Source organism: Rhagoletis zephyria, unplaced genomic scaffold (assembly GCF_001687245.7).
Source record: "Rhagoletis zephyria isolate East Lansing unplaced genomic scaffold, Rhagoletis_zephyria_1.1 Rzeph_scaffold_01031, whole genome shotgun sequence".
Taxonomy (NCBI): Eukaryota; Metazoa; Arthropoda; class Insecta; order Diptera; family Tephritidae; genus Rhagoletis; species Rhagoletis zephyria.
In genome coordinates, this window is record NW_016158115.1 from 71,766 (window position 1) to 94,319 (window position 22,554).

General features: G+C 39.0%; 4 protein-coding genes across 6 annotated transcripts; 2 read left to right on the forward strand and 2 right to left on the reverse strand.

Moving 5' to 3' along the window:
- Nucleotides 1-985: 985 nt before the first annotated feature.
- Nucleotides 986-1,528, reverse strand: LOC108362538 (uncharacterized). The gene has a single exon (XM_017615568.1). The coding sequence runs from the start codon at nt 1,451-1,453 to the stop codon at nt 1,109-1,111; it is 345 nt and encodes a 114-aa protein (XP_017471057.1). The 5' UTR covers nt 1,454-1,528; the 3' UTR covers nt 986-1,108.
- A 1,459-nt stretch (nt 1,529-2,987) lies between these two features.
- Nucleotides 2,988-6,790, forward strand: Hr96 (Nuclear hormone receptor HR96). 2 transcript variants are annotated; one of them, XM_017615572.1, is made up of 6 exons: nt 2,988-3,296; nt 3,366-4,056; nt 4,124-5,298; nt 5,971-6,180; nt 6,240-6,449; nt 6,508-6,790. In XM_017615572.1, exons 2-6 carry the CDS (start codon nt 3,381-3,383, stop codon nt 6,706-6,708), a joined length of 2,472 nt encoding a protein of 823 aa, XP_017471061.1. In that variant the 5' UTR covers nt 2,988-3,296; nt 3,366-3,380; the 3' UTR covers nt 6,709-6,790. The 2 variants fall into 2 exon arrangements, with proteins under 2 accessions (XP_017471061.1, XP_017471060.1); XM_017615571.1 differs by having other exon boundaries at nt 3,379-4,056.
- An 87-nt stretch (nt 6,791-6,877) lies between these two features.
- On the reverse strand, nt 6,878-8,626 carry LOC108362541 (WD repeat-containing protein 91). Its single transcript, XM_017615573.1, has 3 exons — nt 8,298-8,626; nt 8,063-8,203; nt 6,878-7,954 (listed from the first exon to the last, which is right to left on the reverse strand). Exons 1-3 carry the CDS (start codon nt 8,539-8,541, stop codon nt 7,383-7,385), a joined length of 957 nt encoding a protein of 318 aa, XP_017471062.1. The 5' UTR covers nt 8,542-8,626; the 3' UTR covers nt 6,878-7,382.
- Nucleotides 8,627-11,763: 3,137 nt separating this feature from the next.
- On the forward strand, nt 11,764-15,968 carry Smg6 (Smg6 nonsense mediated mRNA decay factor). Of its 2 annotated transcripts, none has more exons than XM_017615569.1 (14): nt 11,764-12,215; nt 12,276-12,751; nt 12,812-13,324; nt 13,385-13,495; nt 13,554-13,760; nt 13,814-13,875; nt 13,932-14,077; nt 14,142-14,268; nt 14,329-14,424; nt 14,489-15,020; nt 15,096-15,246; nt 15,309-15,459; nt 15,522-15,658; nt 15,725-15,968. In XM_017615569.1, exons 1-14 carry the CDS (start codon nt 11,954-11,956, stop codon nt 15,859-15,861), a joined length of 3,108 nt encoding a protein of 1,035 aa, XP_017471058.1. In that variant the 5' UTR covers nt 11,764-11,953; the 3' UTR covers nt 15,862-15,968. The 2 variants fall into 2 exon arrangements, with proteins under 2 accessions (XP_017471058.1, XP_017471059.1); XM_017615570.1 differs by having other exon boundaries at nt 11,954-12,215; nt 12,282-12,751; nt 15,725-15,861.
- The last annotated feature ends 6,586 nt before the right edge of the window (nt 15,969-22,554 follow it).

Sequence of the window (22,554 nt, forward strand, 5' to 3'; positions counted from 1 at the left end):
CAAAACGATGTTACAGATAGCAACTGGCAACTTTCAACTGACAACTGCAGTTGCTACACAGTGTGTATACAGGCGAGTACATTTTTGTTGTTGCTGGGAATGTTTTGGGAGCGTATTTAGGAGCGAAAATTGAAAAATGTGTTATATATTTTACTTTTTAATAATTTGAACGATATTAATATTTTGCAATGCAATGCTTTTACAGAATATGGTGAAAATAGCAAAACAATAACTTAAAATTTTATTAGTCCCCGTGGAGGACGCCCTTTGGCGAAACAAAAGCGAACACTGATTGCAAATTTTTTCCTTTATCAACTGAAGCACCCTCTTTTAAAACTACCGACACACCAAATTGAAGTCTGAATTGAATTGCTGTGACACTTCCTTGTGCGAAAAATCTAAGAGGTGCACAAGCTTTTATGAGCGGAGGTATTGAAGTTGAACGAAGAGGTTCATATCACGATATCAAAACGATAATAAAAGAAAAACCTTGAAAGCATTAGCTTTTGTTTACAGTGCACGCGGTAGCTCTAGAGGATTGGAATTAGCGTTTAAATGTCGCCTGATTGAGGCCGCGCTCATGCACTTCTCTTAAACACATAATTGTGATGAGCATGGCTTTATTGATGTCTTTTCTGTAAAACTCTTTAATTTAATAATTCAATTTTGCTCGCACAGCTTGTTTACAGCCGCTTGGTGGTTGTCCCACTGTAAAATTTGGATTATAGATAACTACAGCAACTGATGATAGTTGCCATTCGTAATACAAATTTTCTTTCCAGTTGCGTTGCCAGCTGGAAACCGAACGTTGGTTGAGTTGCTATCCGTAATCGACCCATAAATCTATTTTTAAATAAACTGGGGTGGGAGGGATGACTTTTCATAAAGCGCGGTCCAACCTCTTTCGTTTAGGGGGATTTGGGGTCACGGATCCTTTCCCTCCGTCCCCACCAAAAATCGTTGTACAAATAACTAAACATTTCCCTTGATTTTTTACATGTGTAAACTTTATTTATAAATTCTAGTGTGTAATAAAAATTTTGAGGATGATTTAATCGTGCCACACGCAATCCCATCTACTCCTTATTAGTAAAATATACTGATATTTTTACCAACTACCGTTTGACAAAACCTCATCGATTTGCTCACATTGCCCCTCAATAGCATTTTTCAACAATTGAGCTTCCGTTTCCAATTCCATTTTTGTCGATTCTAACTTAAGTTTGTAGCTCTTAACTTCACTGTCCAGCATAATCAAACTCTTTTGATCTGCTACTGCTTGCTCGAAACGCGTCCACCAATCAAGCTGTTGTCGATCGGTATTCGGCAATTGCCGTTTATCTGGCTCTGTATGCGGCTCAACATGAAATGTTTCTGCATCTTTGAGGATTTCTTCTACGGTTGGTGGAGAAGGTGGTGGTAGACATTTGGAATTTTTGGATCTTTTCAACATTTTTAAAAAGTAAACAAACTTTCAACTATTGGGGCGATTTGTGTTATTCCAAATGCTTTTGTCATCTAGCCAACAGCTGTTTGACGGGTTATCGATGAACGTATTTTGTTATCGATTATATCTGAAATGTGATCAGTCCCATCAATCATTGTACAAACCTAATACAGGTTTACATCATGCATGAACGAAAGACACAAAATCACGGAAGAACAAGAGAGTGAAAAAAGTCGATTTTTTAGCAGACGTCGGATTGCCCATTCCTAACCCGTTAATCTGTTTATATATCTTATTGTTGAACCGGAAGTAGTTTTGTTTTAATGTAACCTTCAACGCGTTTATTATTTCCGTGACAGCTTCTCTTTTCATTTTTCCCATCAGTATTTCTTGTACGGTCTTTATGGTTTCTATTGTTGGTATCGATGGGTAAAGGTCCTTGATGTCGAATGATACGAATTTAGTGTTTTCGTTGATCTTCAACGATTTCATCTTCTCGATTAGTTCCTCTCTCCATATAAAATGACGTACAAGAAATGGCTAAGAAATTTTCTTAAATCAAATTTCCTTAAGGCAGTACGCAGTTCTTAAGAAATTTACTACGCTTTCTACTACGGTTTTCTAAAGTTTTTTGTGAAAAAAGAGCACAAGGCAACCCAGGTTTGCAACAGAAATATATGCCCGTTCCATTATTTCTTGAGGAAAGAGTGAGGCAACAGGCTGTGAAGTATAAAAAATGTCAAAATTCCTTGGACACACACGCGAAATAATGGCAATTTTTTCTTGGCCGTTTTCTTGAGAGCTGCATACAGGGCTTTACCTTATGTGTGCACACGTTGTCACAAGCGAAAATTAAGAAAATTGCAGTAAAAAGCCACCATCAAATTGTAAACAACGAACAAATGTAAACAAACGGCTAATGTCAAAGTCGCGCAACTTTTTTCCTAAATGCGATTATAACGGGTTACTAAGAAGAAGGCGTGATCTTGTATTTTTGGTTCATGATACTGTAGGGCAAATGCGCCCATGTGTGTGCAAGAAAGGGATGCACTATCGCTCGCCCGGAGAAGTGGTGACTTTTTTCCCCAATCTCATACAAAACTAAACGCTAAACTGACGAAAAGTTTTAGTCAGTTTTCGATTCTTTATTTTCGATATGTTCATCCGTTTTTTTGCAGGGTCATCTGAAAAATTCTATCACCTGATTTACATGATTCAAGTAGTTGAAAGCAATTCTTGCTGATTCTCTTTTGTGTTTTCTGTTTGCTTTTACACGCTTGAATTGTGTTGAATTCAAGTTTTTGTTCTTTAAATGTTAAAATCAAAGCAAGAAAGTTGAAACGACTTGACGGTACAGACACATGTGTACTCGTCCTTTTCTTCTCACCCCCTCTCTTCTATGAGCGAGCATGAATTCAATACTTGAACTGTGTAAAAGCAGTCTATGCAAATCGATGTATCGACGTATGCCCTTCGGTAACAAGGTGATATTTGTGCATATAGCACAAAAATATCGTCAATATCGATATAATATCAAATATCCTAATTATTTGACATCTGTATACATGTCTTTATTAGCTGATGATTATTCCAAATATATTGGAAATTAAATTCCAAGTTATTGTGCTGTTCTGTGGGAGATTCGAATTTCAAAGATGACTTCAAACGATGTTTAAAAACAATTGCAAGTTTGAAAAGAACTTCAAAATAAACAAAGACGTCTGAATTTAACAATTTATATGGGTGGAGTATAGCAGTGAATAAAATCACTAACGAAGTTAATTAAGGCGCCGAGCAAGAATTATCGAGTTATTGTCGGGGTGATAACGAGGGAGATATATGGGAGAAGGTAAGAATAGTAATCAATTTGACTTGCTGGCCGATTTTGATTGGATGTAACCTTCAATAATATATTAAGAGATTATATATAGAAATGTCTCCACCCAAAAGCTGTGCAGTTTGTGGCGACAAGGCACTGGGATACAATTTCAATGCTGTTACTTGTGAGAGCTGTAAGGCCTTCTTTCGCAGAAACGCTTTAGCAAAAAAGCAGTTTACCTGTCCCTTTAGTCAAAATTGTGAGATTACTGTGGTAACGAGACGATTTTGCCAAAGATGTCGCCTCAAAAAGTGTATCGACATTGGCATGAAAAGTGAAAATATTATGTCGGAAGAAGATAAACTCATAAAAAGGCGTAAAATTGAGTGTAATCGTGCAAAGCGAAGGCTCAACGATACTAAAACGGGTGCTTCAGCAGACAGCACAGGTTTCGATACCGCTTCACATGATTCCCAAAGTTCCTTCGACAGTGGCAAGGGCACTGCCTGTAATAATAGCGGATCTGCCGCCAGAGTTAATTTATCATCACCCTTAAGTAGTAATGCAGTAATAAGTTCACCAACCTTATTAGAGGCAGACAGCGAAATAAACCCCGAACTGATGACCAGTGAAGAAATGGTAGAATTTATTGTTGGTGACCCAGATCGTGCGTCGCAGGCAATAAGTAAACTAATGCGTACTAAAGATGAAGCACTTTCTATTGTGGAGAAAATTCTTTCATCGCAGAAGGACTCGTTACGACTAGTATCACATCTTATATCATTTCCAGGTGAACCAAGCGAAAAACCAATTAGTTAATCCTGTTTTTTTTTTTTAATAAGTATTTTTTTTTATAGGCGATGCGCTGAAAATCATTAGCAAAATAATGAATTCGCCTTTTGACGCGCTTACGGTGTTCACGAAATTCATGAGCTCGCCTACCGATGCTTTGGAAATAATATCAAAAATCGTCAGTTCGCCACAAGATGTTGTTCAATTCATTCGAAACCTTATGGAATGCCCGGAAGATGCGCTCGATATAATGAATAAATTCATGAATACACCAGCTGAGGCTCTGAGGATAATCAACAAAATATTCAATACACTAAATCCACCAGCACGCAGTGATGAACTACATAAACTTCTCTTAGATGCAACAAAGGAAAATAATGATAAATCATTCCAGTCAGTACAGAAACTCACAGTTCCAGAAGATTCAGAACCCGAAAATTATTTACTTCAATCGATGTTGCAGAGAAGTCCAGCAATGAGTCATAATATGGGTCACGAATCATATTCTAATCAGCAAGCAATGCCAGTTAATTCAGATGCGATGGTAGAATCACCCATAAACATACAAGCAATGACAATAAGAACAGACACCCCGGACCAAACAATATCACCCATTCAAACCGAGGCAATATCCATGAGAGCATCGCCTAGTGCACCACCAATACCAATGTGTTTACTATCCTCGCAAACAATACCTGTTAGCTCTTCAGAGTGTCCTGTTTCTACACAGAATTTGCAGTATAATTCACCTTCAAGCATTCATGCGGATATTGACTTACAAAGTGCCTCTGCAGGCCTGATAAATCCTAACTCGTTTACAGACTCAACGTCTGGCCCTACGAACTTCAGCGATGAACCTTTCGAAATGAAAAGATTCATACAAAATTCGTTCCCTGAAAACGCAAGTGGAGGCGATAGCTTAAATTCGTTGGAATCGGTACTGTCTGAAGTAATTCGAATCGAATTTCAGGCTTTTAACAATTTGCCGCCAGAACCGCGGGTGAAACATGAACAATTCAATTATAAATCAAACATACCGATGCAACAACAGTGCGGATATAGTTTTCACAATACACAACCGCAGCAACCTGTTTGCTTGCCATCCAGTGTAACAATGGGACGTGATCTTAATGAGGCAGAGCAGATGAAGTTGCGTGAACTGAAACTAGCAAGCGAAGCACTTTATTATCCAATGGACAACGATCTGTCTCTATTAATGATGGGCGATGATAGAATGAAAGTGAGTAGAACATAATAATAGTGGAATGTAGAATTTGCGGTTGCTTTTAGCAAACTGATTCTTATCTTATCAGCTTGAATGCGCCTAAAAAGCTATATGAAGAACACCTGCTGCTTCATATTCGTCATAGTATAATGTCATGATTCAAACATGAGTTTTTACATACAGAACTCAAAGGTAAATTCCATGCTGGGATTTTTTTACAAAATCCTTCCCAACAATGCTCCAAACTTGTTTTCAATAATCAGGCACTCATTTTGGCAGACACTTCTGCTATTCTGTATTCTTAGTCAAATAAATTTTGGCATTATAAATCCAATATCATTTACCGTTATCAATTATTATCAGAAAAAGTGCCTAAGCGTACCTAAGTACTCGTGCACTTTGGACAAAATACATACAGTGGTGGAAAAATAAATAGGGAAACGACAGCGGTCGCCCCTCGGCAGGCAATGGCAAACCTTCGAGTGTATTTCTGCCATGAAAATGATTTATTACCCCAACTTGCGACAAAAAGTAATAGAACCATTTATATGCGTGACGCCACGTTCGGAACTGTTTACTCATATCTGAATTGGTGACTCTAAAACTTGTTTAGTAGAGCACCTTATAAGATATATGTAAACGTTTTTGTTATTTGTTATTGTTTCATATATATATATATTTTTCTAGCCCGAGGAAACACGTCAGGATCCAAAACTTTTGCAACTCATTAATTTGACGGCGGTAGCCATAAAACGTTTGATAAAAATGGCTAAAAAGATAAGCGTTTTTCGGGAAATGTGTCAGGAAGATCAAGTAGCACTACTGAAAGGTGGCTGCACTGAAATGATGATTATGCGCGCTGTGATTACCTATGACAATAATCGTAATACATGGAAGGTAGAAGCTACACCAATCACATTTTATTCGGACCAATTTATTACACTTAAATTTTACAGCTGCCGCATATTTCAAATTCAGCACATGTGCATGCAGAGATTCTAAAGCAAGCTAAGGGCAATTTATATGAAGAAATTATGAAATTTTTTAGTACCTTTGACGAGAAATGGCGCATTGATGAGAATATAATTTTAATAATGTGCGCAATTGTGCTCTTTACACCAACGCGTGCACGTATAATTCACTCTGACGTTATTCGATTGGAACAGGTAGATGAGAGAGATTTAGATCTTTTATATTTTTTATACAACTATATTCCTCTTTCAGAATTCATATTATTATCTACTACGAAGATATCTAGAGAGCGTATATCCTGGCTGTGAGGCAAAATCAGCATTTATCAAGTTAATACAAAAAATTTCGGATGTTGAGCGTCTGAATCAACTTATTATTAACGTTTATTTAAATGTCAATCCAGCTGAAGTGGAGCCCTTACTACGGGAAATTTTTGATTTGAAGAATCCTTAGAAGCCCAATAAAAGTATTGTTGAGTTTATAAAACAATGTAAGTGACAGCAATACCAGTTAGATATACATATACGCTTAAAAGCATCTATAACTATTATTTGTTAACAATGGAGAGCCTACCGCGAAGGCCATTTTACGTTGTAAAAAAGCCAATGTGTATAGTTCTAAGTTTTGGTAATAATACGAATTGTTGAATGTAACGCGCAAGCATCTATATACATACATAAATATTACCTGCCCTATAACGTTTTAAACGTAGTAATAGTATGGTCAAATCGAGTACATGTGATAAATGTACAACACTAATTAATAGTTGTTAAAATATAAAGTTATGTTATATTTTAAATTATTCAAGTATAAATGAGAATGTTATATATTCAATACCAATTTAAGCAAACATAAAGCATCACCTTTTCATTGTTAAAAGCAACACAAATTAATAGTTTAAAATGTGCAATCAATAAAATCAATATTAAACCTATATATGCTATATATACCCATGTATATGGAATAAAAAAAAGAGTCTATTTTATGTATATTGCGGTAATATTTGTGTTCTCGTTATTTAAGCATGCGTAAACGTGAGTTTGGGAGCAACAAATGTGTACAAGTCTGATTTATTTTTTGTGTTTTTGAATCCTTATTATATGAGCTCCTTGAGTTTAATTTCTAAATTATATCCAATTCCTTCCCACACTGCCGGAACGGCGTTTATTTGCTTTTTCGTTACCTCCACCACTATTAGCATCTTTACGTCCGCCAGTGTCTGGCGATCCACCCGATCCTATGCTGCGCATCAGCATTCGCAGACCGCGCGCCTGGGCGTCGCTTGCCTGTGCAACGTTGTTTACTTCCGACGAGATTACTGAAAAATCATCTACTACGTGTCCGGGAGGACTTACATCAAAGGGCAATATGTCACTAAGACTTTGCTGTGGTCTAAATGAAGAACGACGGCGCGTACCGGTAGAATCGTTGGCAGCTGCATTCAGATTTTGATTACTACCGGAAGTGGATATTTGCTGTTGCATTTGTTGTAAGCGTGTCTTCAACAAAGCATTTTCCTCCTGCAGGCGTCGTATATGTGCGGCCTCATATTCAGCGCGCACAAACGTTGGTTGCGGTAAACATTGATATATAGTTGTAAGGAAGTTACGCAAGGACAATTGTAGCGTGTCTTGCCATTGTTTCGAAAAGTATAAAGCAAAAGTAGGCGATTCTTCGGCGTTTTTACAAAACGGAAAATCTGATATATGAATATTATATAGTTTTAATATATGTAAGTATGAATATTAGTTTTTTTTTATTTTTAGTTTTAGGCACACATATGTGATATTTCGATATGAAAACTTACAAAACCAATCCTTCCATTCGCTTTGCTGTTGTAAATCCGCAGCGAGCTTTGTGAAAAACTCTGTTATTTTATCCAGACGATTGTTTGAATATGCTGTCACCAGGTATAGTTTCAGCAGACTATTTTCCAATTTTTTCACAGCTGGAACGAAAGAAAATACATTTAAAAGATGGCTGGTACTCATGGTGGAATCATTATCATTGCGCAATGGCTGGTACTTTCAACGTCAACTTACCTGCTGCATAAGTATGTTCCAGTTTGCTGAAGAGATTGCTATCAAGGTGCGTCCAAAGCGCACGTAACGCCATTAAGTCGTGGCTTTGAATAGACTGATTAAAGCTCTCCAACAATTTCTCGGCACGAAAACTTTGATCTTTCTCGGTCTTTTGTTCCTGGTCGAGTGTTTTCAAGGTAGAGGAGAAACCTCTAAACACCAAATATTCCTTTAAAAGATTGTCCAGAAAAGTTACTTGCGCCATATTTCAACTGCAAAAATAATTTATCTTTGTTTGTTTGGAAAGAGAAGACAAAAAATAAACAGGAAGAAAAAAATATAAGCGAAATCCAAAATCCCGGCGAATTTATACAAGATCAAGGCGGATTTATATAGGGTGGTGTTCAAGGCGAATTCATACAAGGTGGTGTTAAGGTGAAATTAGTCAAGAACGTAAATCCACCGGTATGTAAACCCAAGTCAGCTGACACGATCTGTCTTACCCGTAGCTTACGCTGCCCGTAGCGCAGAAATCTTCAGAATTTAGTTTTCTCCGTGTCAGTTGATTTCTTCCTTCTATAGATGGTTGCCACTTCGTCAGTTTTGCAGATGGTAAAAAAGTTATAAGTTCCTATTCAAAATACTTTTAAGATATTTGAAATTTACTATCGAATAAGTTTTTTTTTGTTAAAAAATGAGAAGTTTATATTTAGCTATCATCTATTATAGCACGAACAATTGTAGTTGAAAAGGTAAGTTTATGAAAACGCATTGATGAGTGGTAACACTATAGGAAGCAACACTGAGGGCTTCAGTAACCGACGAAATTCTGCGTATACAGACAGCGTTTAAGTATAAGTTGTGCGTTCTTGACTAATTTCACCTTTAATGGGCCTGAGCACACTAGCCTGCTCAGTCGGACTGAGCAGTCCACCACTCGAACGCACACAGGACTGGGTAGTCGGCCGAAAACAGGCTTCAGTTTTGTATACATGAACTACGCAGGATTTTGTTAGTGCATATGGCACATGAAAACAAAACGAAATAGAAAACACGTTGTCTATGTGTGCGTGTCAGTCCACCGTCAATCCGCGATTTTCGCGGACTGAAATGAGCGAGGTAAACTCGAACTCTCTTCCCCCTCTTATCCACACAAAACCGGTTTTAGGCGGACTGAGCAGTCCAGCGTGCCGAGGCCTAATGACGAATTTAATTAACAGGCGTGAAAAAAATAAACCCACCACCCAAAAGCAGATGTAGTTTTGTAACGACCACCCCGCAAACGAATATTGTTCACCGATTGGTTAATTTTTTAGTGGATATCCTAAAATACGAATATTAACCGTATTTTCATAAATCCGGACATTCGGATAGTTGCACAAATGCATATTAACCGGATATCCATACTATCCGGATTTTATCCGTGTCAACGGAGAATCCGGATGAATATCCGGATATTCGAATATGCGGATGGTCCCAGACCTAGTTGGTTGTAAAATGAATTCCCCTAGTTTACAACAAACACATATTTTTGACATTAATAAGTACTGCGGCGAAAATCTAAATTCGCCATCAACACCACCTTGTATAAATTCGCCTTTATTATGTCATTAATACCAAGGCGAATTTATACAAGGTGGTGTTGATGGCGGATTTAGATTTTCGCCGAGGTACGTCTTAATGTCAAAATGATGTGTTTGTTGTAAAATGAATTCGCCTTGGACAATCTATACAGGGTGGTGTTATCGGATCCGCTGATTTCACGGCGAATTTTTACCTGTTGTCAAAATCATGTGTTGGTTGTAATTTGGCTTTGTACCGATTGTCAAGGAACGTATAATTTGTTGTAATTTTTGTGTTTGTTCAGTAGCCCGTTTCTGTAACTTTTCTCTACCAATTATTTCTCTACTGGTAGAGAAAATACGTCACTCTCACCTACTAATTAGCAGTAGAGAACAGAGCGGCGAATTCATATCTCAATTCGCCTTGGTAGAGAATTGTTACAGAAACGAGCTACTGTTAACACCACCTTGCATAAATTCGACTTGTAAAACCACCTTGTATAAATTCGCCTTGATTCGTCTTGAACATCACCCAAGGCGCATCAATTACAGGTGATAGCGAAAGAAGCTATGCTTCTTCTTATGAGCACGCTTGTGTCAAATTATCGTCTGTTTTGCTTTATTTACATCTCCGCGTATACATACACATATACGTCTATATATACCCTGCAAACAAATGCTCCCGAAATCTTTAAAAGTGTCGGAAATTTGTTACGATTCTTTTAGAAATCTTTAAAGAAAAACATATGAAGCGGTTGACAAGAACTAGTAAAGAAATTTCTGTACGATTTCTTAAGTAAATTATAAAAAAAATTGTGAAACCTTTCAGAATTCTATGAAATCCTGGTATGCAGGGTATACATATACATACGAATATGAATAGATAAAGAAGATGTTGATGACACAAGGAGTTCATACCAACGGTAAATGTTGTTTTTGTACGATTGCTACAACATGTAGTTGTTGAATCATGAACATCACCTTGTATAAATTCGCCTTGGCCACCACTATTGTAATCAGGGCTGCCATTTCCACTTAGCTATGAAGTGCCATATTGAGGATAAAAAAGTGCCAAAGTATGCAAAATTTAAAAATAAAAGTGCCAAAGAGGGTGTCATCCTTTTTAATTCAAAATTAAATTAAATTCAATGAGAAACACATTCCTAAAACAAAGGCCAATGCCAAAGTAAGGTAAACCAGTTGTATACACTATAGACATTAAAAATTTTAGTTGAGAAAACGAAGTACACGCAACGTATTTCACAATAATGTATTGAAATATTGGGCACGTTCAGAAGGCGAAACACCTCAGTATCTGTTGCGATTGCACCTTCTGAACGCGTTGCTGTGGACTTCTGTTCAACTGAACGTTGCGTGTTTATCCATTAATAATAACTTAAATATGCTTTTTGTTAAGATGTATACCTGAAAATGTGTGCATACATATTTGCGTTAAATGCAGTACATGTGCACGTGGAATCAATTTGTAAAAGTGTAAACTACATAAACGTATGTACATAAACAATAAAACTCTCTCATGAATACCATAAATTCATTGGTCTTGAAGGGAATGTACTAAGAAAATATATGAGCGAATTAAAAAGTGTATACAATTTATAGCCGAAAAGTACATTTTTTGTATAGATTTCGTACTGAAGGAACAATTTAATTTCCCAACACTGATACAGAATGTAAACAAACACAGGGTTGCAAGGAAAAAAAGTTGAACGAGCTCAAAGTTGGCTGGCGACCAACTTTGTTGAAAGCGATTAGTTGAAAGGCCGTTCGGACGAGGCGATTTTTGCTTTCAACTAAAAGTTGCCTGAAAAATCGCCTCGTGCGAAAGCCCTATTAGATGATCGTAATATTTTTCTGATCGTTTGAGACAACATGTTGCTGTGTATAGGGCCAAAAATGTACCGGTTTCAGCGAAGTTGGCAGCTCCGATTGTAATCATTTGACATTTTATTATGTGTGCACACACCTTTCGCCAATTGCAAATTTTATACGGACGCGTGGAATTATTGCGAGCAAAAGTAAATTTTTCGATTCCGAATTGCGCGCAAATAAAACCAAAATAAATGCAGTGGTTGGTGGAAAGCTTTAAATTAAAATATGAATCGAAAGGAAGCGCGAGAACAAAATGATATATCGATAATACGGAATTTACCAAAGCGACTGCAAAGGAGGATCGTTGAAGATGTTGGCGATGACTCGTTGGTAACAGTTGTTGACGTTGATAGTCAAAATGCTGGCGGACGACCTTCACCTTCAAGTAGCGGCGTTGCGAGAAGAAATGATAATGATATGTTGCCTGGGAGTTTGCTATATAAGCAAGAAACATCGGGAAGCGTCCCTCAGAAATCTGTGGAAATGGGTATATGTACTACAATTTCGAAATTAATATTTGATTTCATTATCAATTTTGTAATTTAAGGGATAGGTAAAGAAGCTGCAACAAGCATTGACTTTTTCTTGAAGAAAACTACATCTGCTTTGAGTAGTTTAGATAAAAACCTCGTTAAAAAAGACACTGTGCCCGTTTTGGAATCCAGCGGGAAAATGACAGAAAATAACGCAGCTGCAATGAGATGCACCATGGGTGGCAACCTAAGTAATGAAAATAGTACAATTCCGGGAATTTTGCGCTTAAATGGCGAAAAGGCTAAAGGTATGATAGAGAAAAGCGTGGCTAGAGAAAATGGCAAGAAAATGATGGCGCGTATACGACAACTAAGTGATCAGCCAGTGAATGCCGATAAGATCCTTACAAAGTCGCCTTCACGTCAGTTACAACGTAAACCGATGCCACCGCCTTGGTTTGAAATGCTTGCTGATACTCAGTGCATCGAATCACTTCATAAATCTTACGAAAAGGTAACATCGTTGCTGCAGCAAAATACAGTGATCGAGGTAAGAAAGCGGTAGAGTAGGGCACATAACGTGCTTTCATTAATTTTGACTTTAATTTAGAAATGGACTGAGTTTAGTGAGGCACGTAGGGAACTTCAAATCATATTCGCTAAACTGTTGCTGCAACAACTAAAATTGTGCTGTGAGCAGAAGATAGACTCGTTTTTCTGGAAATTGCTTTACTATAATATTCGTGAATATTTTGCAACAAATTGCAAAGCCACTCCTGATATACATCCCCGATTGCTCTCACTTATTGACGAGGGTTTAGACTTCTACACTAACTTGAATATGCAACTTAATTCAAAATATATAAATCCCGCTCTGCAACATGCCATTAATATACATCAAAGCAAAGCACCACCACATTGCACAACGCACAAATTTGAATTCATAGCCAAAGTGGCCGCCCAAAAGTTACTTATATGCCTTGGTGACCTATGTCGCTACAAAGCAAAGGAATTGCAGTCGAATGATTACACCGGTGCGGCCAAGTATTATCAGCAGGCCCAAGCGTTGATACCATCCAATGGCATACCATACAATCAAATGGCCATTGTAGCCATACAAGCGGTAAATAATCTGTTAAACTAAAGAATACTTGTTGCTAAAAATATTTTAAAAATTTTTTAGCGCAAAAAATTCGATGCAATTTATTTTCACATGCGTAGCTTAATGGCCTCCAATGCAATTTATTCAGCACGCGAAAGCCTTTTAGTATTGTTTGATGAGATTCGTAAGAAGGTAAATTAAAATTGAATACACATTTAAAACATAAATTGAACATAAACAATGATTTTAGTATGAAGAAAATGAATTAAAGGCATCACCGGTACATCAATGTAGTCCAAGGCACAGTAAAAATACTTCCAAATCGATGCGTAAAGAAGTTTGGATACACGTAGATGGCGTTCGCCGTTTGCATCGTTCTTCAGAATCTGATGATACTAGAAGTAAATATGCTGTAATAAATGAAGAGAGGCGCTTAAACGAGTTAACAGGCGAAGAGGTATGATGTAAGGGTTAGAAAATATTCTTTACAATAACTATTTTCTATTTTAGCTATTACGCCGGTTCACATCACTCTACCTATATGTAATTGGAAAACTCTACACTGGCATAGGGTAAATACTAAATAAACAGCGTGTAAATTTTTTAATGCGATATTTTTAATAAACAGAATGGAGACCATAGTTGAGCATCAACGAAAGCTATTGGCCCAATTAAGTGTTTTGCTTAAGCACAACTCATTTCCGATTAAACGCTCACGCCTACTGCGTATAGTCGCCTTAAATATTTTCCAGCTCGAGCACAACATGCACAAAGGTTAGTCCTTACTTAATTTTCCATAAAATATATCAACTAACTGAGGTTTTACAAATTCGATTAGAAACTCGGCGAGAAATTCGATATTACGCATTTAATTTTTGTACTCAAATATTCGGCCTTTTGTTGCGAAAATGTAATGAAATAATTGAATCATCCAATTTCAACGTGCTGTATCCCGAGCAAACTTGGTATGCTATATCTGTGATGAGTTTGCATTGCGCTTTTATAACAAATCAAATGTTCTTTAGCTTTGCCGACATAAATACTTTATTACAATACATAAATATATATACTGGCTGGTTGGCACGTAATGTGGACATTTGGGAATGTGTGCGTAATGAAGAGTTAGTATCAGAAAAAAACTATGTAATGCCTTCCACGTTAATTTGTATCTATATTAAATTAAAGCCATGTCATAATTGAGACCTGGACAGAATGGGAGTGTTTTTACCCATATCTCAGACGTTTACTCGATGCTGCACCCGTAAATATTACACAACATATTCAACTTGAAGAAGAGATTTCCTTACTTGGATTTACGCCTTTGGTGACTACCTCGGGCGCCATTAATATTAACAAACAAATTGACAAAGAATCTGCTACCGAGTGTGAACAATTTTTTGCACGTATTACGAAAATTCTCGATTTCCAAGAATGCTATGAAAGGAATCAATCAAGGCTGCTAGTACGCGAAAATTCGTTTACATTGGAAGAGCTGAACGGCGCAATGAAGCATGCGCTATGTACTTTGCACAGTGATGAAGAAGATAACAGTGAAAACATTTCGGTAAATGGCACAAATACAGAAGAACCATTTAAGGACACCAAATCAGCGAAAACCGCCTGTATTCAAGATGCGCAAATCTCATTACTATCGAAGAGGAGGAAGGAACTTGAAGCCAGAAAGAATGTGAAAAAAATGTACAGTGCAAAACTGGAAGTAAGTTGTCGTTGGGAAAGTGGAAACTTCTCCTTGGTATATTATTATAATCTTTGATTTTTCTTTGCTGGGCAGGAAATTCTAAAATTTGTAGATACAAAACTATACATAGAAGTGCGTCCAAGATATCTTATGCCGGACACAAATTGTTTTATTGATTGCCTCGATGACTTTAAAAAACTTTTTCGGGATTACAAACGCTACATACTTGTTATTCCGCTCACAGGTAAGGCTTTTGCTTATTCAAAATTCGAGCCGCAGCAAAATAATTTTGCCTCTATTTTGTAGTTGTGAAAGAATTAGATGGCCTCTCAAAGGGCGTAAAAGTAGAATCAAACCAAAACTCTTTACAAATGCATCGTATACATCATTATGATGACGTTTCCACTTGCGCTAAGCGTTCGTTGGATTTCATAAGGAGTGCAAAAAATAACATCAAGTACGATAATAACAATTTTTATTGCTACAATTAATAAATTATATAAATAAATTCGTGTACAGGTGCGCCACAACGAAGGGGTCATTTATTAACGCATCGTTATTTGCATTAGCCGAAGAGGAAAATGTTTCGAATGATGATAAAATTTTGGCAACTGCTGTGGCACTTTCAAAAAGCATGAGTACAGAAACTAACAAAGGTAAAGTTCACAAAAACCTGTAGCCTGCCAATGGTTTAATCCTATTTCCACAAAATTTTGTTATAGATGGCAAATGTTTTATACAAACCGAATTGGTGCTAGTCACAACAGATCGCAATTTGCGCGTTAAAGCATTGGCGCGTAATTTAACTGTTAGTGAAATGGGCGAGTTTTTGCAGTGGGCGAAGGACTGTAATACTTAGCGTGCATTCTTTATTAACCGACTTCAAAAAAAGGATGAGGTTATCAGTTCGTCGGAATATTTTTTTCTCTTTTTTATGTATGTTACCGCATAACTTTGGACCACGTTAACCGATTTTTCATCGGAAAGGTGGTATCTCAGGGGCTGTCCCTTACTAATTTTACTAATTTTGTTTAGATTCGATAATTGGATCGTGAAGAAATTAAGATAATCTTAATTTTTACATGAGAATTGAAGTCGGTTTTGTGTTTTGCTTAAAAATTACTTGTTTTACTTACATATATATGACATAGCAAAATTGGTATTCCCCTGAGGTGTTGCTTTGATTCAAGGCGTATTTAACAAGGTGGTGTTGGCCGTATATAAGTAAAAAATTACACTAACAAATTATACGCTGATGTCCATACTGTCATTGGTATGAGTTACAACAAACACATCATTTTGACGTAATGGCCTCCACGGCGAAAAACTCAGCTGTCGCCCCAACACCACCTTGTTTAATACACCTTGCTTTGATTCTTTTATAAACTTTAATACATACATACATAGGTACATATGTATTTACTTATAATATATGTACATACTCATTTTTATATCTGCTGTTTATACAATTTGGCATTTTTATCTACTTACCCGCACTTGGACCTTTACTTACATATGGTTTGGCTTATAATATTTTAATTAGTATTTTATACAACAATTTTATTTGGTGTACTTTTATTATTTCAATAAATGCAATTCTGCTGATATAAAATTTGTTTTGATGGGAGTCGTAAGTATTATTTGTAAACAATTGGTGTGCTGCTGAATTTATAGTTTTTGTGATAAGCGTTTCAGCTATCTCGCGAGGTACATATGCGGTACTATGGCATAGTTGAGGTCTGAATATTGTAGGTTAAACTCATACCTATCTAGACTAGACCCCGAAATACTCAACGTATGTCGTGCATTCGAAGTTTTCCCGCATTACACTAACCGCCCTTTCATATGTTGTCTTAATCACTCAGCTAACCCCCTTGGTCAACCCCGTCGAAACAGCACTTTTCTTGGGCCTAACGTTAATTGAGGTTGGCGACAAAAATTTTAACATTTTAGCAGATCCATATAGGGCTAAGTAGCCGCTACAACAAAAACAGCAACCGGTTCGATTCATGCTTGGATTAATAATATAAAAAGTTTTTTTTTTTAATAGCGCTCGCACCGCGGCAGGCAATGACTTGAAAGAACTTCTCAAAGAAACCCAGCTGGCGTTCGTAGGAGAAGCAACTGTTCGGTTATGTGCAACACATGTAACGTATGGAGTCACCTAAGAACCTGCTCAAGCAGTACTCTTCAGTGAAAACCGTATGATGGTAAATAAGTGAATTTTACGCGCATCACGCTCTTTTGCAGTCGAAACCTTGCAAACGATCGTTGGGGAAACCTATTGGCCGGGCACATACATAGCATAACGTGCCGAAGGAAATTTCGACTCTGTCGTCGTGCTTCGTCGGATTAGACAATGACCTCACGGTTGACCAAAGCTTGCTCACACCAGAGGTGAAGTTGCAAGTCTTCAGATGCTCCTCCCACTTCTTCCGCTTATGTACGTTTACAAGTTGCCGAATCTCCGCGTTGAGATCCCTGATACGGGGATCTCCGGGATCGGCCTGACGAAGGCTATCACGCTCATTGGCTAAAACAGCCGCTTCGGCAGGGAAGTTTGGACGTGGGTCCGATATGCACCCTGCCGGTATGAAGCGAGCTGCAGCAGCAGTGATAGCCCTGCGGAACTTACGTTCACCGAGATGGACGTCGGTTGGTGTGGGGAGCGATGTGAAGGTGTTTTCAGTAAACTCCGCGTAACCTTTCCAGTCAGCTTTAGAGAAGTTGACATAGGTCCGGTGTTTGGCGGAGGCAAAGTCGGTTGGTTTATCAATCGAGATGACTATGGGTAGATGGTCTGATGCTAGAGTCAGCATAGGTCGCCACGTTATGCTGTTTATCAGACCAGCGCTGACTATTGTGATGTCTGGCGAGCTACTGCAGTTACCCATAATCCCGGTGGGTGCGTCGTCGTTCAAAGAAACGTTGCTGGCAACATACAAGGCAATAGGCCGGCCGGTTTTGAACTACGCAGCGCCAGTGTGGTCGCCTGGGACTAGTAGGACGCAGTGGACGAAGCTACAGACCGTACAAAACACCGCACTGAGGACAGCGACGGGATGCCTCTTGATGTCGCCTGAACACCACCTGCACGGCGAGGCGCAAATGCTCCCGGTAAAGGAGCACAATATAATGCTCTGCAAGCAGTTCCTGATCGGGAGCCACAGAAGTGGCCACCTCGAGCAGACAGCTGATTGCAGAGGAGCCCTGGCCTAGGCACGTCAGGAGGCATCTATATGAACTAACGGACGATGTCCAGAGGTTCATTAAGCAACCTCTGGACCCGACAGCCTACAGACAGGCCCTGAACGGCATTCACAGGGACTCAGTCTCGAGTTATGTAGACTCTAGACCTGTGAATGCCGTTCTAGGCACACCACCCCCGGACATTGACGAGACGGAGCTTCATCTGCCTCGGGAGACGCGCACTACACTTGCACAACTTCGCTCCGGCTACTGCAGCAGGTTAAACTCCTACCTGAGTAGGCTGAATGAGGATGTGCCGAACGAATGTCCGGCATGCGGAGAGACCCCACATGACTCGAAACATCTCTTCGCATGCCCGGCAAACCCGACATCCCTAACGACCTTGTCCTTATGGGCAAACCCCGCAGAAGCTGCACGCTTCCTAGGGTTGCCGTTAGTGGAACTTGACGACAACGACTGAGATACCAACCGATCTGGGCGGGGTTGTTGTAGCCGCTACAACAACAACAACAACCAATGCTTACATTCGCTTCAGCCCACATACCCATAGTTATATAGATCAATAAGCCCACCGACTTCACTCCCGCGGACCATGGAACCTATGCCAACTTCAACAAAGCTGATTGAACAGCTTCACGGAAGTTACCAAGAGCACCTTCGCCGCTCTTCCCACACCCACATGTATGTACATTGGCGAGTCTCCGTTTTGGGAGGTAGTCAATGCTGTTGTTGTTGTAGCATATGGGGGTGACTCTCCGCATGCCGGGTATTGGTTAAGAACATCTTCGTTTATTCTGCTCAGGTATGAGTTCAACTTACTGCAGTAACCAGAGCGCAGTTGGGCTATTGTGGTCCGAGTCTCCCGAGGCAGACGAAGTTCTGTCTCGTCCATGTCTGGTGGTTGTGTGCCCCGGACGGCATTCACAGGACGGGAGTCTACATAAATCGAGACTGCCTCCCTGCGAAAGCCGTTCAAGGCCTTTCGATAAGCTGTCGGGCCCAGAGGTTGTTTGATGAACCTCTGGACTTCGTCCGTCAGTTCGTAGAGATGTCTCCTGACGTGCCTAGGCGAAGGCTCTTCTCCAAGGCGTTGTCTGTTTGGGTGACCACGTCTGTGGCTCTCAACCAAAAACTGCTTGCAGAGCACTGTGTTATGCTCCCTAACAGGGAGCATGTGGGCCTGGTCGTGCAGGTGGTTTTGCGGCGACATCAAAAGGCATCCTGTCGCTGTCCTGAGTGCCGTGTTCTGGCAAATCTGCAGCTTCATCCACTTCGTCCTACTAGTCCCCGGTGACCACACGGGCAGTGCATAGCCGATTTTTTGCTCCAGGTGCTACCGGCTAGCGACTTGAGGTCCTTGTTGCGGCTTTGTACTCTGTTGAAAATTGCAGTTGTATGCGAAGGTTACTCCGAATATTTCGGGTTGTTCACCGTCGGAATTGGTGTATCATCGACGTGAATTCCCAGTTGTAGTCTGACCTGTGTGCTTGAGGACTTTGTAGGGTAGAGGGTTAGGCTCCGTGCAGTGAAGAAACGAAAAAACTCAGCGAGATAACCGTTTACTTTCGAGCGCAAGTCATCAATTCCATTTCCAGGCGCCATGATCGCATAATCCTAAGCATAAGAGACTATCGCGACTCCGTTTGGAGGTTNATGGTAAAAAGTGTGCTTGAGGACTTTGTAGGGTAGAGGGTTAGGCTCCGTGCAGTGAAGAAACGAAAAAACTCAGCGAGACAACCGTTTACTTTCGAGCGCAAGTCATCAATTCCATTTCCAGGCGCCATGATCGCATAATCCTAAGCATAAGAGACTATCGCGACTCCGTTTGGAGGTTGAGGGAGCTTGGAAATGTAANGTGTGCTTGAGGACTTTGTAGGGTAGAGGGTTAGGCTCCGTGCAGTGAAGAAACGAAAAAACTCAGCGAGATAACCGTTTACTTTCGAGCGCAAGTCATCAATTCCATTTCCAGGCGCCATGATCGCATAATCCTAAGCATAAGAGACTATCGCGACTCCGTTTGGAGGTTGAGGGAGCTTGGAAATGTAAAACTAAAACAGTAATGGTGAAAGGACTACACCCTGTAGTCTGTCTTGTGTGTCTTCTTCCGGTTTTTGCAAGTGATGGCTAATTTCCTGTCCTTTTACTTTTTTCTTTTTCTTTTCTTTGGGAGATAATTTTCGCTTAAGGCCTGTATGCAGCTCTCAAGAAAAGCAAAAACTCCATATAAAATGACGCACAAGAAATGGCTAACACCTGATCTACATGATTCAAGTACTCGAAAGCAATTCTTGCTCATTCTCTTTTGTGTTTTTTATTTGCTTTTACACGTTTCAATTCTGTTGAATTCAAGTTTTTGGTTCTTTAAATGGGAAGCAACGAAAATGCCAAAAGCAAAGCAAGAAAGTTGAAACGACTTGACGGTACAGACGCATGTGTACTCCACCCGTTTCTTCTCACCCCCTCTCTTCCACAGGCGAGCAGAATTGAATTCAATACTTGAACTGTGTAAAAGCAGTCTAAAAAATTTTCTTGAGTCAAACTTCCTTAAGGCAGTACGCAGTTCTTAAGAAATTTACTATGCTTCTACTACGGTTTTCTAAAGTTTTTTTGTGAAAAAAGAGCACAAGGCAACCCAGGTTTGCAACAGAAATTAGTCTGTTCCAATAGCAGTCCGGTTTACAGGATTTAGTCAGAACTTACAGGGTTTCTTTTAGCTGTCGGGTTTCTTAAATCGACTCTGGTTGCAATTGCATTCCGATTGCGAATACTATTTTTTTCAGCCGAAATAAGTTCATATCATTGGAATTAACTAAATTAATTATATCAACAATTATTTACTTCCTTTTTTCATAAAAAAATCGCTCGTGTTTATAAATTTTTAAATTTAACGAACTAATTTATTCAAATTATTGTAGACAAAAATGCAACCATGCGCCACAACCACATGTTTTTCGTGTTTGCAAATTCTTGCTGGCAAAATTTTTTCCAGCAAGAATTTGCAACTTCTCTCCAAGAGAACTGTCACTTTGCTCTCACAATTTTTGAGTGTTGGATAATTTTTTGGTCTGCACGAACGCGATTTGGGCAAAAATCGTGATAATTCGTACAAATTCGTACAAATTTTTTGCTCGACGAACAAACCTATAGTCAGAATCAGTCAGATTTTACTGGAAATCGATCCCGTACTCGTTTCTCTGACTATTGAGAGGACAAAAAAGCTAATAAATACGGTTCGCTCTCTGTCAGAAGTTACCAGTTTTAGTCCGAGAATTTTTTGCTGGTAAATTCTGGTAGGTCGGTGTTATGCAGACAAACTTTTGTTTGCCAAATTAAATGGCGGCTGCTTAGTTTGCTCGGAGGTGGTCATGAACCAAAAAGACAAGATCACGCGGGCAGGAGAGTAGCCCGTTAGAATCGCATTAAGGAAAAAAGTTGAACGATTTTGACATTAGCCGTTTATTTACATTTCTTCGTTGTTTACAATTTGGTGGTGGCTTTTTACTGCAATTTTCTTCATTTTCGCTTGTGACAATGTGTGTACACATAAGATAAAGAATAATTTAACACAACGGCATGATTTTTAGAAGAATTTGCATAATAAAAATGATTTTTCATGCGTTCAACAAATTTCGCGGTTTTCTCCGTTCTCTTTGTTGTTTACTTCTTACAGCAAAGATGGCGTCGAGATTTCGGCAGCTAGAAAATAACTTTTTTCGTTCTTTCCGTCCCGCGTGATCTTGTGTCTTTCGTTCATGGGAGGTGGTTATGTCGAGTTTGGCACAGGGTTGCACGTTCATTACGGTTTTCATGGCTATTGCCAACACGAAATGAGAATTTCAGATGTACATAAAGGTATTGGCCCAATGCACGCTTGCTTTGCTTGCTTGGCTTTGAGAACTGTCAAACAATTTTTAAAATCTACTAAAATGTATGAAAGTTGGCCTAGTGGCAGCTTTACTTCACTTCCTTCAAAGTAAAGCAAAGCAAACTAAAGTAAGCAAAGCAAGCAAAGCAAGCGCGCATTGGGCCAATACCTTAACGCGCAAAATTTAAAATTTTTGTATATGGCAACACCGAATTTGCTGCAGTTTGACCAAACAAAATTAGTTTGCTGTGAGAGTCGCCAAACTCGCTCTCTCCGAGTTTGCTGCAACAACAATTGCACGCAGTTTGCCAAACAAAATTTCTGCATAACACCGACCGTAAATGTGTCAAACGATCAGCTCAAGGCGTATTTAACAAGGTGGTGTTGGCCGTATATAAGTAAAAAATTACACTAACAAATTATACGCTGATGTCCATACTGTCATTGGTATGAGTTACAACAAACACATCATTTTGA

Bases quoted from the DNA above. Each gene is read 5' to 3' on its own strand.
- LOC108362538 (XM_017615568.1), bottom strand. From the start codon at position 1,453: ATGTTGAAAAGATCCAAAAATTCCAAATGTCTACCACCACCTTCTCCA.
- Hr96 (XM_017615571.1), top strand. The intron at 4,057-4,123 runs GTGAACCAAGCG...TTTTTTTTATAG, and splicing joins ACATCTTATATCATTTCCAG to GCGATGCGCTGAAAATCATT. The intron at 5,299-5,970 runs GTGAGTAGAACA...ATATTTTTCTAG, and splicing joins TGGGCGATGATAGAATGAAA to CCCGAGGAAACACGTCAGGA.
- LOC108362541 (XM_017615573.1), bottom strand. From the start codon at position 8,541: ATGGCGCAAGTAACTTTTCTGGACAATCTTTTAAAGGAATATTTGGTG. The intron at 8,204-8,297 runs GTAAGTTGACGT...CTTTCGTTCCAG, and splicing joins GGAACATACTTATGCAGCAG to CTGTGAAAAAATTGGAAAAT. The intron at 7,955-8,062 runs GTAAGTTTTCAT...TTCATATATCAG, and splicing joins CGAATGGAAGGATTGGTTTT to ATTTTCCGTTTTGTAAAAAC.
- Smg6 (XM_017615569.1), top strand. From the start codon at position 11,954: ATGAATCGAAAGGAAGCGCGAGAACAAAATGATATATCGATAATACGG. The intron at 13,325-13,384 runs GTAAATAATCTG...AAAATTTTTTAG, and splicing joins CCATTGTAGCCATACAAGCG to CGCAAAAAATTCGATGCAAT. The intron at 14,269-14,328 runs GTATGCTATATC...AATGTTCTTTAG, and splicing joins CTGTATCCCGAGCAAACTTG to CTTTGCCGACATAAATACTT.